Source organism: Papilio xuthus, unplaced genomic scaffold, assembly GCF_000836235.2.
Source record: "Papilio xuthus unplaced genomic scaffold, Pxut_1.1 DF827756.1, whole genome shotgun sequence".
NCBI classification, from domain to species: Eukaryota; Metazoa; Arthropoda; class Insecta; order Lepidoptera; family Papilionidae; genus Papilio; species Papilio xuthus.
Genome location: NW_013530893.1, coordinates 6,220,790 through 6,236,265, shown reverse-complemented (window position 1 = coordinate 6,236,265; position 15,476 = coordinate 6,220,790). Strand labels below are relative to the sequence as shown.

The following is a 15,476-nucleotide window of genomic DNA, read 5'->3' as shown; positions in this document are numbered from 1 at the left end:
TATTCAGTGGCCACGACGCAGCGTAACATTTCATTGTTTCTTCAAACAATTGAATATTTCACTAATTACTAAATTCAGATTAGTACGCATAATTACGTAATTATTCCAAATAGATTATTAAGATTCAACTGTTCATTAATAATCTTATCAGAAAGATTTAAACTATACAGTGGTAAAGCCAATAATATATTTTGCACTAATGAGCCGAATCAAAGACAGAAGACATGCATGACGTGGATGACAAATGTGCGTGTTGGAGGCCTAATTTTAGTCTTCTTTTCTTTTCCCCACTTTTCTTATAAGGAAGAGACAGAAAGGGGAGACGGATTTAGCTGAGATGCATAGATAGGGATTTTCCTGTTTCATTGCGTTCATGGGCAACGGTCACTTAGTTATTTTGGCCGCTTGCTCGTGTACCACCTTTTGCTATGAAAAAAAAAACAAAAGAAAATTATATTTTCAGAATCCCGCGCGACCCGTCAATGTGTACCAGACATATCCAGCTACTCAAATTGCAACAAACGTAAGTTTCAATTAACTTTCCACAGTCTATTGTTTTATGTCAAAAACAAAGGACACTGTAATGTACTAAATCCTTGACTTGACTTGTTATAATGTAAGTATAACTTCTGTTGAGAGCCAGAAAGCATCAAAAGTGAATCGACATCTCTATCTTGGACTCATCTACCTTAAAGGAAAAAAATATAAATTTTTATATATTTAATCTTTAATCAAGTCTATTTTCTTTAAGATAATCTATGTCTGGGATGCACGCGGTGCTCGTGCTCTCCGGCAGGCAACTGGGAATGCAGGAGATGGCAGCAGTGCCGGCAGCAGCCTCCCCTGGATGTAGACCACCATCTGCTAGTCGAACTCATGGAGTATATTGACGATTGTAAGTTCTATCAAATTCAATCTTGCACTTATGAAGACAATTTTCCTTTTCAGAAGGAGAAGGATCTTGTAATAAAAATGATGCGCTGTGACTATTTAGAAGAAGACTACTGTAAAATCATTTATTTATTTAGTTATGTATAGTATTAATTTGTTTGTGCTTTGTCAGCCCCAAGGAGCATCAGAACCAAAACAAAACGTTCGATTCAGACAAAGGTGTCGCCGAAAGGAACTGAGAAAGAAGAAAACTTTACATCACAAGAAATATCCTCATTAATAAATGTATTTAACAACACGTTTGATATTAAACAATCTGGTCAAAATAATGATTTAAACACAGTTGACATTGAAAGGGATGCAGTCACCGAAAATTTTGAATTATCGAGTAAGTTTGAAATATTTTTAGTTAGAAGTTAGATGAAAGTTAAAACTTGAGTCTATTACCATTTTGAAATTCTAGATGCCACCGAGAAAAATGAATTGTTGGACCATACCGATTTCGACTTGGATGACTTGTTCCCAGAGTATAACTTAAGCATCGGGGACGCCGCTAAACTGCTTCTACCGATGCTGAAAAATCATACTGAAGAAATACTGGATACAGATTACATCGACATCCCTGACGAAAATGTCACTGAAATGGATAAAGGAGACATTGATAAGATATTAGGTAATTTTTCAATTTAAACAAAACTTTAATTAATTTAAAACAAGAAATGAAGATAAAGTAAAATTTAACGTTAAAAAGAAAATTGTAACTTTGTTTACAAACTTATTAGTGATAATCTTTTTTCAGATTTTAGCAATTTAGACGCGAATCCAAAAGGAATACCCGCAGCGCGTGAAGTTTATGATCTACTTGAAAGGCAGTCGGTGCGTGTTGTCAAAAGACAAATCATAAACACGACGAGAACTTTACGCAATCAAATACTGTTAAATAATTCTAAACGTTCAATACAAGATCTCACAGATAATGTACTCCATCCACTTTTAGCATTTATCAACACAAAGCGCAATGAACTTCAAGAATTAGAAAACATGAGAGACTATTTGCAAGAATATATTCGTATGTACATAAGAAACGAAACGTTTTTAAAAATTAATAAAACTCTACTAGAAAACTTGACAAAGGCTTATGTAGCTTTTTACAAAATGGAGATTTTACCAGAAATTCAAAAGACTTCGGCTCAAAATAAACTTTTAAGTTTGAATGATTACGAATCTAAATTAGAGAGAGACATCTACGAAGTAATCAGCGATATTATTGGTATACAAGAACAATCCAATTACAAAGATCTACCTGAAAACTTAAACATATTAATTCAAGCTATGAAATATTATATTCATAAACAAGGAAAAGTGCATGTCATGAAAGAATTTCACAAAATCACTGAAAACAATATGAATATGTACAAGAAATTTATTGAGGAAAATTCAAATGAATTTGCTGTGTCTTCAGCTCCTAGTGTAATTAAACAAGTACTCATCGTGATAGATAAGGAAATGCCTCGTTCCAATGCTTTAGCACCATTGTCTACAGGAGCCAAGAAAATACTGAATCGTTTAGTAAATTACGATTTTGTAGAAAAATACAATTTAAAAAATCGAAGCATCCCAAAGCCACAATACAATATGGCAAATGACTTAAAAGATGTTGGAATCAAATGGTATAAGATGACGAGAGGCATTGCATCCAGTCGCCTCTCTGATCGTCTTTACAGCATGAAGTTGCTACATTTAGAAATATCCAAAGATATCGCCAAAATTAATGATGCTTTAACTTTTATACAGAACTCACAGACAAGACGTTTTATGTTATTCGATAAAGACAACAGCGAACGCTATGCCTCAAGAATCGGAGAGGATATAAAAATCGTATATGTTAAGCTGCAAGAAATTTTAAAACAACAAAATGAGGTCAATGTCAAAAAGTTTGTGCCGGTAGCTGTAACAACACGAAAACCAAAATCTAAAAAGAAATCTTTCTTACAACAAGTAAAAAAAATACTAAAACAATCGAAGAAAGACTTCAGTAATGTTTTCAAAAATAATTTCAAAGACGATTTGTCAAAACAAATTCAAGATATTAAATGGCAAAAGGAAACAAAAGGGATATTAAACAGAATCAAAAGATCAAACACTGCTTTCAATAAAGCAATAAGGCGGATGAAAAATATAATACCTAATTATTTAAAAAGAAAATTTAATGGGGCTAAAAACTTAAAAACTGTCACGAAAAAACTGTAACTGTTATAAAGTTTGACTCTTATATTATTAAGAGACAAACGAGCACTGCTATCCGAAACATCAGAGGAAAATTAGAATTACTAAAATTAGACTTTAACTTCGAAAATAAAAAAATATATATATATTTAGTCAGTATTTTTTAATAAATCATAAAAAAATCTTAACAAATGAAGTCTGTGAAAAGCTTCAAAAACTAATTTCTTTCAATGCATTTAATTGTTTTAACAAGCCTTCTGATGCCACAAATTTTACATCGTTTCTCGTATTTTTCATGTTGACTTGCGGCAGCGGAAAAATTGCATCCTTATCGACATTGACATGCTGCGACGACAACCCTGGTGACATAATTCATATTATGTTTTCTGCTTTGTAAAATAATTTAAAGGTTATTAATCTGTACACTAAATCAAATTATACATTACCTTTGAAGATATTCTTTGGACTAAATTCATTTGTATCCGTAACAGTATTAGTAATAAAAACTGAAAACAATTCTTTAGCTAAGCTATAATTTCCACTTTCCAATTGTGTCCTTATCCTTTTAGCTAAATTATAATTGATATCAAGATTAGATTTAATTCCTTTGGCTTCTTTAATTCGTATGTACAATTCAACACGATTCTTTATTAATTGACTTATTATTTGATCTCTGGTTAATTTAAAAACATTAGAATCATTAATATCAACTTCTTGGATTTTCATTGTTTTATAATTGGACGATTGTCGATCATCATCTCTATCAACAGTATATGAAGGAAACTTAGGTTTATTTATAAATCTATTATTAGTGAAGACATTTACTGGATTGTATTCAACTTTTTGTTCTACATATCGACCGTGTGTCGGAGTTTCTAAAACATTGTAATCAGGATTGCGCATCTCTTGCTTGTAAACAGTTTCTACTCTAAAATTACTGAGATCTTCGCGTTGTAATTTTTTCTTATAAGTCTTTAATTTATCTGATATTCTTTTATTTAAGTTAATACTCTTTGCTGCGTTATCTATAAATTTCTTAATAACAAATTCCTCGTCTGACGGCAGTTCAATGTAACTTTTTACAAACGATTTAATATTTTCCAAAGCATTCACAATTTGTAGAGCACTAGCTTGAATAACTTTTAACAATATCAAATGACTAGAAATTGGTACATTTACTAAGTTTGCATATTCTTTATAAGAATTCGATGACATATCAACATTATCTATTATTTGTTTAATCTCGTCAAAAGATTTAAGTCCGTTGTTATAATTTCTTCGTGAAGCTTTACTTTGTTTATTCAAATTTTTAATAACTCTTTCCCATACTTTTGTAGATCCAGGTAAAGGAGTATATTCCTTTCTACGTGAGACAGAACCTCCTATAAGATTATTTCGTAGTGATTCAAATATTAGGCTTATATTATTTAAATTGGAACCTTTAGATCCTTTTGTTATTTCGTTAGCTTCACTTTTTGCTGAATTAAACAAATTGTATAGACATGGCAGAATATTTACAATATCTCTATTTTCCTCTAAGAAAGTTCCACTTTGATTTTGCAACTCTTTAAGGTCATTGAAAATTGCAGTTATATGTGTTTTTAATTTGTTTTTTGTTAAATTGAACTTTTCGTCTTCATTTCTATCATTGTTTGTTTGTAAGTTGGTCTCAGTAGTTATATTTTTTAATTCTTTCTCCTTCTTTTTTGTATTTGAATTAGAAGATGGAGATATTAATTCAACGATGTCATCCATAGACTTTACATTTAAAAGTTTTGATATATTTTCGTATGTATCGCCTTTAATACTTGGCAAAGCGCTTGCATCTTTTTGTGCTAGTCCTTTAAATGCACAATTGGGATTCATTTTAAAGATATTAAGATAATCTATTACTAATTTGTCCTTAGACGTTAAATTTAAATTATCAGTATTGATCCCCATGATTTGTTTCAATTCTTTTTTAATGTCGTCCGAGTTACCAAATAAATTCATATGTCTTACTTTCGTCATAAACTTTTTAGCTTTTTTACTCTTTTTAGGTAAAAGGAGTTTAGTTATTTTTTCTAAAACGTTACCAAATACATTTATTGATTTACTTTCATCTTTACTTAACATTAAATCAATATCCTGTGTGCTATTTACATTCTGTAGATGCATACCATTTCGCAACAGATTTAGTTTAAATTCTACATTTTCAAATTTCCTAACTAAATTTAGTATACTTTTTATTTTTGATATAGCTTCTATAGTACCATTATCTGAAGGATTATTATCATGCTGATGTATAGAATCGTTGCTATTTTTACAATTTGTATGCATTTCTATAACATCTTCTTGATTTCCTCTACTTGAATTACCAAGAATACTTTCTGAGGAAGCTAAGGTTTCGCATAATGAAACATTTTTTAATTTCCTATCTTTATCTAATGCCTTTGAAAGTCTTTCTAAAGCATTCTTTATGAATAATTCTTGTCTCATTGTAAGTGGTTCTTTAAATAATTCCAATAAATCAGCAAGCTTTTCGTGCTTTAATACTTCGGTTTCCATCGATTCGACACTTGATTCTTTTTCGAGTTTCCACAATTTGCTCAATAGATCACCAGCAATGAACGCCATTGCAGTTAAAGTATCATTTTCAGGTGTAAAAGTTATATTTGAAACTGGAGTCATTTCCTTATTACCAATTATTTCAGATCCTTTCTTTAGTTCATTAACAACTATTTGAGATAAATCTTTATCTTTAGTTTGTTGCGAGTGGTTCCCTATCACTTCTCCTATTTTACTTGGGTTTAAGATTCTAGTTTTTTCTTCGTTACGAACCAAAGAATCTATTTTATTATCAACAATGTGGTGATCGAATCCTTTGGGTTCATGAAAATCTATATGCAAGTCACTGATGCCCGTAATATTTTTTGTATCCATAACACTAGTTCTTCTTGAAATTTTCGGCACTTTTACACCGTTGATCTGTTTCGCCTCAATTGTGCCTGATTCATTTGTGTTCTTCAGAGTGTCTGAAAATATTTATTGTTATTATTCAAAACTTCTAATAAATAATACTATTACTATGTAATTGATTTCTTTTAAATTACCTTCATTTATTTCATCAACGATGTTATAAAATTTAACTGTTCCATTAGCGTTATTAACGCTTGTATTCTGTCTATTATCTTTCACGGATCTTTTCACTATTGGCGCTATATGTTGCCCTTCGTCCAAATCTTCATAGTTACCTGTATCAAAATATAAAGAAATATTGTCAATCCCCTATCATATATAATCATGACAACATTTAAAACTCTTACCTTGTCATTAAAATAAAAACTTAAAAATTAAACATTTGAATATAGTGTGCTATGACAAAACAATAGTGCTTTAATTATATATTTATTTAAAAAAAAAAACAAGTGCAAAGCAGTGCATTAAGGTACAGCAATCAAGTAACCTGAAATTATAGAATAAAGTTAAAAAAGATGTATATGATAAGTAAAAACGTGTCAAAATATCTAATAAATATAATATATCGATTTCAATTATTTAATGCTAACCTAATAATCGACTTTCCTCGGGCTGGGTTTCTGGTTCAATCGGCTCAACTTTAGTTTCCATGTTAGAAAGTTCTGGAATATTAGTAACACGACATTAATAAGATTTGAACTTCTTGATCGTTTAAGGTCCTTTTTTTTGAGTGGACTTGAACTGGTTGGTTTATAACTTCTTACGTCACTTACCATTGAACAAGACTTCATAGGCATTGCTAATAGTGTCTGCATTCACCACATCCTCGTCTCCTGACCCTGGACACTCGTGCACCAACTGGCACTGCCATCGCCCTTCCGCGGAGCACGAGCATTTAGTACAACCAGAGCAAACATTTGCTGCAATTGTAAAATTAAAATATTTTTGACTCACCGTATTCAAAGATAAATTACATTTAATAAATATCTTTTCAATTGTAACCTATAACATATACGACCATAGTCATTTTGAATAGTTTTTTGGTTCCTTTTTTTCCCGGAGACTTGGGACTACCATTTAAGTCTTTGAATGATAAAATACTATGAATTCGCCTTCTTTTAGTTATGGTCGTTTATGATATTATAAAATAATTAACAACTTAAGATCTTAAGTACTTACCTTCAGAACAATCTGTATATTCTGACAAGAATGGTACGCATTCGGTTTCCTCATCTCCCACTGAAATCGCAACAATAATCGTTATATCTTATCGATTTATTTTATAATTATTTAATTTTAAGAAACAGACAATAAATTTACAAGAAATGATACTTACGTCTGATAGTTATGGTTTTCATAACTTTTTAATTTTGCTTACCTTTTTATTGAAGACTGAAAAATTGGTCTAAAACATTGCTATTTTACAGTTATGATTTGTTATTTAAAATTGTATTATAAAAATAAATATCATAATCAAATTAGATTAACATAAATTCTCGTTCTTCCATTGATGACTACTACATCTAATCATAGATAAACTGATCTTTGTCACAAAAGCAGGCAGACTTTGAAAAGCAAGCGAGTGCTTTGTATTTTCATGTTAACATAATCTTAATATCGAAATCGGAAGAATACTTAGCTTAATAAAGAGTAAAGAGAGTGCCATGAGCATATAAACACGTTAAAAATTAAAAAAAAAAGCATTGTGATTGGTGCAGCTGATGGAAACTCAAACTATGCTTTGTGCTATTAGTTAATAAAAATGTGCATTAGAGTGCAATATCTTCTAAATATATTTCCTAAATGTACTATTTCACTAAACAATTCACAGTCAAATAAACACATCACATATAAAACGTAACAAATAATTTTATTATTAAAACACCAATAATTTACAAAAGTAACAAAAAATGATGACACACAGAACATACAACAAAATCACTTAAAATATTCAATATCACATCACAACTTAACACAAATATTCATCAAACACAATACTTTTATTCTGCACAGAATTCATTTCTTCCACATCAAAAGACACATCTGCTAACAATTTATCTTCGTGTCATTATTTATCATTGTTGACAACAAAATCTACGTAATCTCCAGTAGGACTGCCGGCTAATATGTTCTCTCTGGGCACCTTCCTCTGCAGCAGGCGTAGCTTCCTCCTCACACCGTCGTGCAGGATCCTCCGGTGACCATTGGGATGTCCACAGCACAACGAGTCGCCTCCTGCAAGCACCAATCTTTTGTGTACAAGACGAAAACGTAAATGCATCTAACATCCAATACATAATCGGGACTCATCAAATTTGAAATTTTTAAAACTAACTCGCTTAATTTCTCTAGATTGGTAGCAGAAGACGACGCGTTGTACTTAAAAAATAACACAGATAATAAAAAAAGAGAAATCTTGATATCATAAACCAAATAGCAGTGAATATAAAAAGGCCAGTGTAAAAATCACGCACGATATTCCCCGTAAATTCATACCCTTATCTAGTAATTCCATTATTCCGTCGTCCATAGTTCTCCTAATTCTATACGACAGTTGTCTGAAGTATGCCGGTCTGTCTTCTTTAAACAAGTATCTATATCTATCCCTAGCGTAGTTAGGTCTTCTCATCATTCGATAGTAGTCGCAGAACCATGGGTTCCTAACGATGCAGGCTGGCTCCGAGCCGGACGTGTGGCACACGCAGAAGTAGCAGACGTTCCTGGTGCCGTAGTCCAGTTGGGACACGACTCTCATTTGTCTAGCTATCGTCGAGTTTTTTGCATTCTCATTGTTGGTGTAGTAAGACACTCCTCGTAAACAAAGACTCGTCGCCGAGTACGGGATTTCGTCTTTATGCCAAAGGTAATCTGTGATTTACAATCAAAATCGACACTTTAATATTTTAAAAGTTACGACTAACAACTGTAGAACAGTTTATTTACAGTTTTTTTTATTAAAAAGTATTACGCAATTAGTATAAGAATCAAGTACGTCAGCAATTAAAAGATATACTTAATTAACTTTAACGCAACATTCGAATTTATGTCCTTAATCTAATCAATAAATACAAAGTGTTCTATCAGCTGCCACAATCCGTTTTGAAGACACAAACCTCTTCTAATCCTGTACGAGAGTGACCTCTCATGATCAAATGGTACATTTTTATTAAAACTCTCATTGATCATCGTCATCCTCATGCATTCGTTGACGTTCATGGCGGGTCTTTTGCTGCAGTATTCGTCTTTGCCTTCTACAGAGCAGACGCATATTTTACAGCTGTCGTCTTTCGGCACAAATGTCGTATGAACACGTCTCGTATCGGTTTCTATATCACCATCATCTTCCTCTGTTCCATCATTATCATCAAAACTTTTATCTGCTATTGACTCGATCTTTAAAATTGTCCGACCGGGTACACATTTGAGATTCAGTGCATCTAATTCTTCCGGTGTCTTTGGACTAATTCTATTGTATAAGAAATCTACAATAATTGTATTAATTTGTTGATTTTGTTATAAAGAAATTATCTCGTTTCGTATTTCTCTGAATTAAAGGACTAGTTATTATTTTGATCAATCTACCCATTGTTTATGACCTAGTACCTGATACCGTCAAAATTTCACCAGGAACGTAGCAATATTTGTACCTATACTACTAATTTGTGACCGAAAAATTAAAATATTGATGTCTCTAATCTCAATGTAATGGTGAGACCAAGTAATAAATGTCAAATTTAAATGTTTATTCTTCATATTCTTCTATTCTGTTCTTCTAGAAAAGAAGTATTGTTTAGAATGTGTGACTTACCAGCATATCCAGGTGTCGGCAGCAGGGCAAGCAGGCAGATGAAAATTATCACAAATTTCACGTCCATTGTTAAAAGCGACGTCACTGAAGTTGTTTGATGTGTGGCTCACAGCTCGCTTTATATGACTTCTAGTCATTACAATACACAATTCATTGTTGTAAAGCGAGCAGGCACGTATTCGGAAGAAAGTTAATTAGAAAAACCATAAATTATAATAATATTTCTTAGTAGATTACTTAGTTAATCAATTTTTGGATTGAAATTATTAATTTAAAGCGCGCTTACAATAAAAAAAAACATTTAAATAAATTATTTTAGATTAAATTTAAGTGGAAATTGCAGAAGAGGAATCCTTAACTTCTTCCTAAACGTCAATAGTTTTATAAATATGTGTTTTTATTTATCAGCGTATTTATTATCTTATTAAGTAAGCCATTTATAAATGTTATAAACAACATAAGCCTTTAAATATAAGTCGATTAATACTAGTAACTTTTGTTTTTATCACCGCATAGTAAATTAATAAAAAAGAAATTATATTAGTTTCGAATCCGTCCCTGTGTATCGCAAGTGAAATGACGCTTACAATGTTGATTTTCCAATAAGAAGAGAGAACTATAAAGCTTATCAGTTGAGTACAGCTGCATCGCATCTGTTCCCAACATCGACACTTACCTTCCATATCAAAATATACTTTTATTTTCTTTACATTAACCAGATTCAAACACAGAGGTTACCTTAGTGATCCAGTAGGGTCTAAAAGGGTCCACGGAATGATCCAGTCGTACACCATCATTCAGATAAACATTTTCATAATTAAATCTTTTATTAAGTACTAAAATAACAATACTGCATACAAAAATAATTATTAAAAAATTAAATAAAACATACAAATTAAAAAATAACGTATAAAATCTAGCTACATTCAAACATTAACGTCACATTCAATAACAACAACAATACACGTAAATAGGTATCTTAGTTCTCTTTGTTATCCACATTTTTTTAAGACTTCGACCCTCAACACTGTCAACTTCGGCGCGTTATTTCGTTTTCTATCAAGTGTAAAAATTATTTTCCCAGGACTTTTCAATACAAAAATATATCTTTATTAAAAAATTCATATCCAAAGCAAACTTTTTTCTTTCTGTTATATTCCTTTCCAATTATCTTCAAACTGGGCCATATCTTTAATATCTCCGAAGGTCTGACACTGTGAGCAGCTGCTAAATGCCAGTATAAACAACTGAAGGTCACCCAGGGCCTCATGGGGCTGACCCTCCTGTCATGAGTGAGGGTCAAGTTGAGCGTCTTCTTTGCCACCAGGTATGTGATATAGACATCTTCCACATTCACCATGGGGACTAAGTATGCTGTCTGTAAGATCTTTTTGATATAAGCTCCTAAAATGCAACATTTTTCTAATATTATAAATGCGAATGTTTAGATGGAGGTATCTCCAGAACGGATCTCGATGAAATTTGGCATAGATGTAGAACATAGTCTGGAAGAACACATAGGCTACTAATTAAGTTTCTTTTAGATTCCGCGCATACGGTGTCGCGGACGACAGCTAGTGATAATATAAAATGATCTGGTTGGTCTTTGCTACAATTTTCACGAAATTCAGAATTAAATATTAATAATATTTCTAAGCTAAAAGTCCTTTTTATTTATTTTTCCATCGATTGTGGACTGTGGTGCAAGTCCCATTTGATTTTTGTTCCTGTCTCCCCCATCTTTCTCTTGTGCTTCAGTATTTAAAAAAAAATAAGCTGTCAAATAGTCCAAAATTCTTGGATAGGGTCACATAACATCAATGCAAAATATATTTGTGAAGCGAATAATTTCTGTCGAAGACTCAGTAATATTGGGAATAAAATATATGAGCCTAGTACGAATGTTTGTGACAAGCGTTATCGTAACGTCATCGACAAAATTTGCACCAATTTTCATACAAATTTAACATAAATATGATGACGATACGAAGTCGCTTGTCGCACACATTCGTGCTAGGTCCACGGGTGGTGCCTCCTGTCGCCTTAAAACTTACTAAAAAAGAAGAAAAGCAAAGAGTTATCAAAGGTTAAATAAAAATATACCGTTAATAAGATATCCAGTTCCGGAGAGATATTGTGGTATGAAATCATCTCTGGCCAGCCACCGAGGTACGTAATATTTATTGTATTCATCCCTATGTAGCTTTGTTTTGTTTATACTGTAACCTGAATGAAGATAAAATATAAATAATCGCTATAAATAGCCACTTAGTACTCTGAGTTGTGTTCTTACCGAGGAGTTGTGCTCGTGGGTGATCTTTTATAACCCTCTGTAACATCCAGGGATTGACCAGGACGTCGTCATCCGTTTTAAAGAGGAACTTCGCCTGCGGGCATTTCTCCGACGCCCATTTCAGCATCAGAGCAGTTTTTAAAGTCAAATTTTGGTACTGATCGTAGAAGTCAAACACCAAAATGTCATTGAATTGCTTCGACTCCAAGTAGTTACCACCCTGAGACAATTAATTCGATTTTAATAAGACGAACAAATTACGTCTCACAAAAAACGTAAAGTCTACCAGAATTACTTTTATAATAAATTTATATTATAATATCTTACTAGTATGCTCTCGCTATGAGTCCTATGCAGGCCCATGATGAAGAGTGTGGGCTGGTACTTTGCCCAGGTCTTTCGGATCACGTTGCGGTAGTCGAAATGCATCGGCGCGCTGGTCACCATCACCAGCACCGGGATATTAGACAGCGTGTCGCACGAGGTCCTCGCTGGCTCGACCAGAATATCACTGACCAAACATCGAAACACTTACATAAGAGATAGTATTTATAAATATTTTCCAAAGCCCAAGGTCTAAAAGCAATCGATTGGCTAATATAGTAAAAGACTAGAATAAACATCAGTCGAGTGACCAAATGAACTGTTGCTCTTAAACATTTTCTGCTATATACCGCTTAAACTAAAGTCGATTGAATCTCGGTTAGCTGCAAGCGCATGTCTACACTAGTTAGGTCCACTGGGGGTGAAGAAAAACAGGCGCAAAGGTTTACCTCGTCTAATGAATTTACTTCCGTACAAACCAAAAATTTTGTTATGCAATATGCTACCATAAAATTTTTATACCAATGTATTTCTACTTTTACCCACATATCTAACAAGTAGTCACGTAGACTTTTAGTACGCATGTAATGCGTGAGGTCGCGCGGCGGCGGGGCGGGCAGCATCAGGCCCCGGCTGACAGTGCGCGCCAGCCACCAGCCCGCCGGCAACGCTGCTAACATCGATGTCAGCAACAGCATTCCCAGCACCAAGCCTTTACGACGTACTGCACACAACTAATAACTTAAAATACCAAGTATAACGTATACGAAACAAATGAAGGAGGAAGTAGAAGAACTAGAAAGTCAATAGAGTGGCTGGAAATTGTCCCACAGACAAGAACGATGTAATCCTTAAAAGATACTGTACCTATGTAGGACCGGATAGCTAATTCATAATCGAAATCGAACCACCAGCAGTGGTTACACGTAAAAAAATACAGACGAATTAACAAGCCCCTTCTTTTTGAAGTCGCAGTACAGAAGTTGCTACAGTAACAGTGGGTTTGTAAGACCAAAATCTCCGTTTCAAACATGTTTTTATCTCTGCTTTATAACAGATTTTGGTTTCAAAAACCAACGGTAATTACTATAGTGTCGTAAATCTTACCCATTTTTAATACTAGTATTTTTGGCGCCCAACATAACGCCGTGTGATTGGTTAACATCCACATATTGATAAATATTATTTTGTTCACGTCACTATTAATACCACCTCTTTCACTGTTTATTTGTGCACTTCCGGATTTTAAATCATTAATAATTGTATAATAACTAAGTAAAATAAACTATAATACAAAAACATTTCAAAAATAATATAAATATTTGCGACACGTTGACAAATTGTCAAAATAAATTTCAATATGTCAAAATTCTTAGTTGTTTTAAAGTTTAGTTTAATTTTAATCATCTTAGTACAAAAATAAACACAATATTTATTTAATCATTGCTTTATAATATTACAATATAAACACATAAGAAAAAAACCGCGAAATCTTTTTAAAACAACTAGCAACTCATTTATCCAGTGAAATGACCGAAAGTTGAAGTAGAAATGTTATTAAAACATCGAATTAAAAACTAAGAGGCTTTAAAATGCTGCTCCATTTTACTTCAAACCCAAAAGTATTTTTTGTATATGTATATAAGATGTCTTAGACACCAAATGCAATTTAAACACTAACATTGTACCGGGTCAGCATTGTTGACTTTGGCCTAGTCAGCGAGTCGTTTAATCTTAAAGAATTAGGCACATGCCTGGAAAACTATCTTGCCTTTGTTTAAATAGTTCATCAATTCAATCGAAAATTCCTAGTTCTTTAACAAACTTTAGGCCATACTAGTTTTCTGTGCAGACCCAAGCTCTAACGCAACGTTATGAAACGCTACATTTTAGCGGCGTTAAAAATGTTTGTAGAGAAAGTGAATTGTTTTGAGAACATGGATTTTATACTTTTATTCGATCCAACATTTAGTAACAATTGATTCACAAGACATCTGAGTTTCCGTTCTTATTCCATTCATACAATTATACGTTTTTCTTGTAATAATTAGTGATTTTTTTTAATTCAATAAATAACATCACTAGTCACTAGGCAATAATAAACAACTAAGCTATGAAATTTAGCCTACTAGTGTAAAGGACAATAATTCGTTTATTTACTGCTTAAGCGAGAGGCGTTTGTAATATGTACGTATTTTTATTACACATGAAGTATGTAGGATTTGACATAGCTTTATTTTGCATGTAATTTTTCTTCAACTTTAAAACATTATAATTCAACATATCTTAAAGGAAATACAAAGATGTTTTCTTTAAAAAAGGATAATATCCTTGTTATTGAAAACGTGTTGTTAAAACAGAATGCACAAAATAATTAAATATAATCTACCACTTATTGATATTTTATAACCCTTTTCTGAAGAAAAAAAACAACTTTAGGAATAGTCTTTGGTTTTATTAGTAATAGCGCCATCTATGCATCCTGGCGTAAACTAAAATAATACATTAAAATTAAAACTACTTATTTTCATATTTATTGGTCGTCTGAAGGCTGTTTGACCCAGAAGCCCCACGGTGCATAGCCGTCGTGTTTGGTCGGACCTCGGTAAACTTTGATTTGAACTCGGGACACATCATCTGGAAAAGTTAAAAATAAAGTTAAAAAAGACCTTAAAATAACGTTAAAATTGCTTAGTTCATCGGTCTTGTTAAAGTTTTAAGTTATCAAATATGATTATAATCAACACTATATTCTCTTTACCTTTTTTGTCTGCTATTGAATGGTCATCGTCATGGTCTTCATCATCAAACTCCTGAGGCCTGGCAAAGGCCAACATTAACAGTGACAGCAAAAGAAGAAACGCGAAAATGTTTTTCTGAAAAAAGAAAAAAAGTTTCAGAAGAGCCGTCACTTAACAAAAGATGGCGCTGTACTAATATAAAAATCAGACCAAGCATTTTTCCTTTTATCAATTT

General features: G+C 32.5%; 4 protein-coding genes and 1 long non-coding RNA gene across 5 annotated transcripts; 2 read left to right on the top strand and 3 right to left on the bottom strand.

Annotated features, from left to right (window-relative positions):
* The first annotated feature begins 461 nt into the window (after positions 1-461).
* On the top strand, positions 462-1,273 carry LOC106116203 (uncharacterized). Its single transcript, XR_001227788.1, has 3 exons — positions 462-523; positions 752-895; positions 1,064-1,273. It is a non-coding gene; the product is annotated as an uncharacterized LOC106116203 (long non-coding RNA).
* A 73-nt stretch (positions 1,274-1,346) lies between these two features.
* On the top strand, positions 1,347-3,267 carry LOC106116201 (uncharacterized). The gene is made up of 2 exons (XM_013309956.1): positions 1,347-1,564; positions 1,691-3,267. Exons 1-2 carry the CDS (start codon positions 1,462-1,464, stop codon positions 3,139-3,141), a joined length of 1,554 nt encoding a protein of 517 aa, XP_013165410.1. The 5' UTR covers positions 1,347-1,461; the 3' UTR covers positions 3,142-3,267.
* A 48-nt stretch (positions 3,268-3,315) lies between these two features.
* On the bottom strand, positions 3,316-4,068 carry LOC106116202 (uncharacterized). The gene is made up of 2 exons (XM_013309957.1): positions 3,564-4,068; positions 3,316-3,476 (listed from the first exon to the last, which is right to left on the bottom strand). Exons 1-2 carry the CDS (start codon positions 4,018-4,020, stop codon positions 3,328-3,330), a joined length of 606 nt encoding a protein of 201 aa, XP_013165411.1. The 5' UTR covers positions 4,021-4,068; the 3' UTR covers positions 3,316-3,327.
* Positions 4,069-6,487: 2,419 nt separating this feature from the next.
* Positions 6,488-10,057, bottom strand: LOC106116259 (uncharacterized). Its single transcript, XM_013310020.1, has 6 exons — positions 9,884-10,057; positions 9,189-9,557; positions 7,255-7,314; positions 6,849-6,995; positions 6,666-6,737; positions 6,488-6,562 (listed from the first exon to the last, which is right to left on the bottom strand). The coding sequence occupies exons 1-6, from the start codon at positions 9,948-9,950 to the stop codon at positions 6,540-6,542; spliced, it is 738 nt and encodes a 245-aa protein (XP_013165474.1). The 5' UTR covers positions 9,951-10,057; the 3' UTR covers positions 6,488-6,539.
* Positions 10,058-10,751: 694 nt separating this feature from the next.
* Positions 10,752-13,819, bottom strand: LOC106116218 (beta-1,3-galactosyltransferase 1). Its single transcript, XM_013309974.1, has 6 exons — positions 13,608-13,819; positions 13,047-13,224; positions 12,504-12,687; positions 12,177-12,396; positions 11,987-12,109; positions 10,752-11,287 (listed from the first exon to the last, which is right to left on the bottom strand). The coding sequence occupies exons 1-6, from the start codon at positions 13,669-13,671 to the stop codon at positions 10,974-10,976; spliced, it is 1,083 nt and encodes a 360-aa protein (XP_013165428.1). The 5' UTR covers positions 13,672-13,819; the 3' UTR covers positions 10,752-10,973.
* Positions 13,820-15,476: the final 1,657 nt, after the last annotated feature.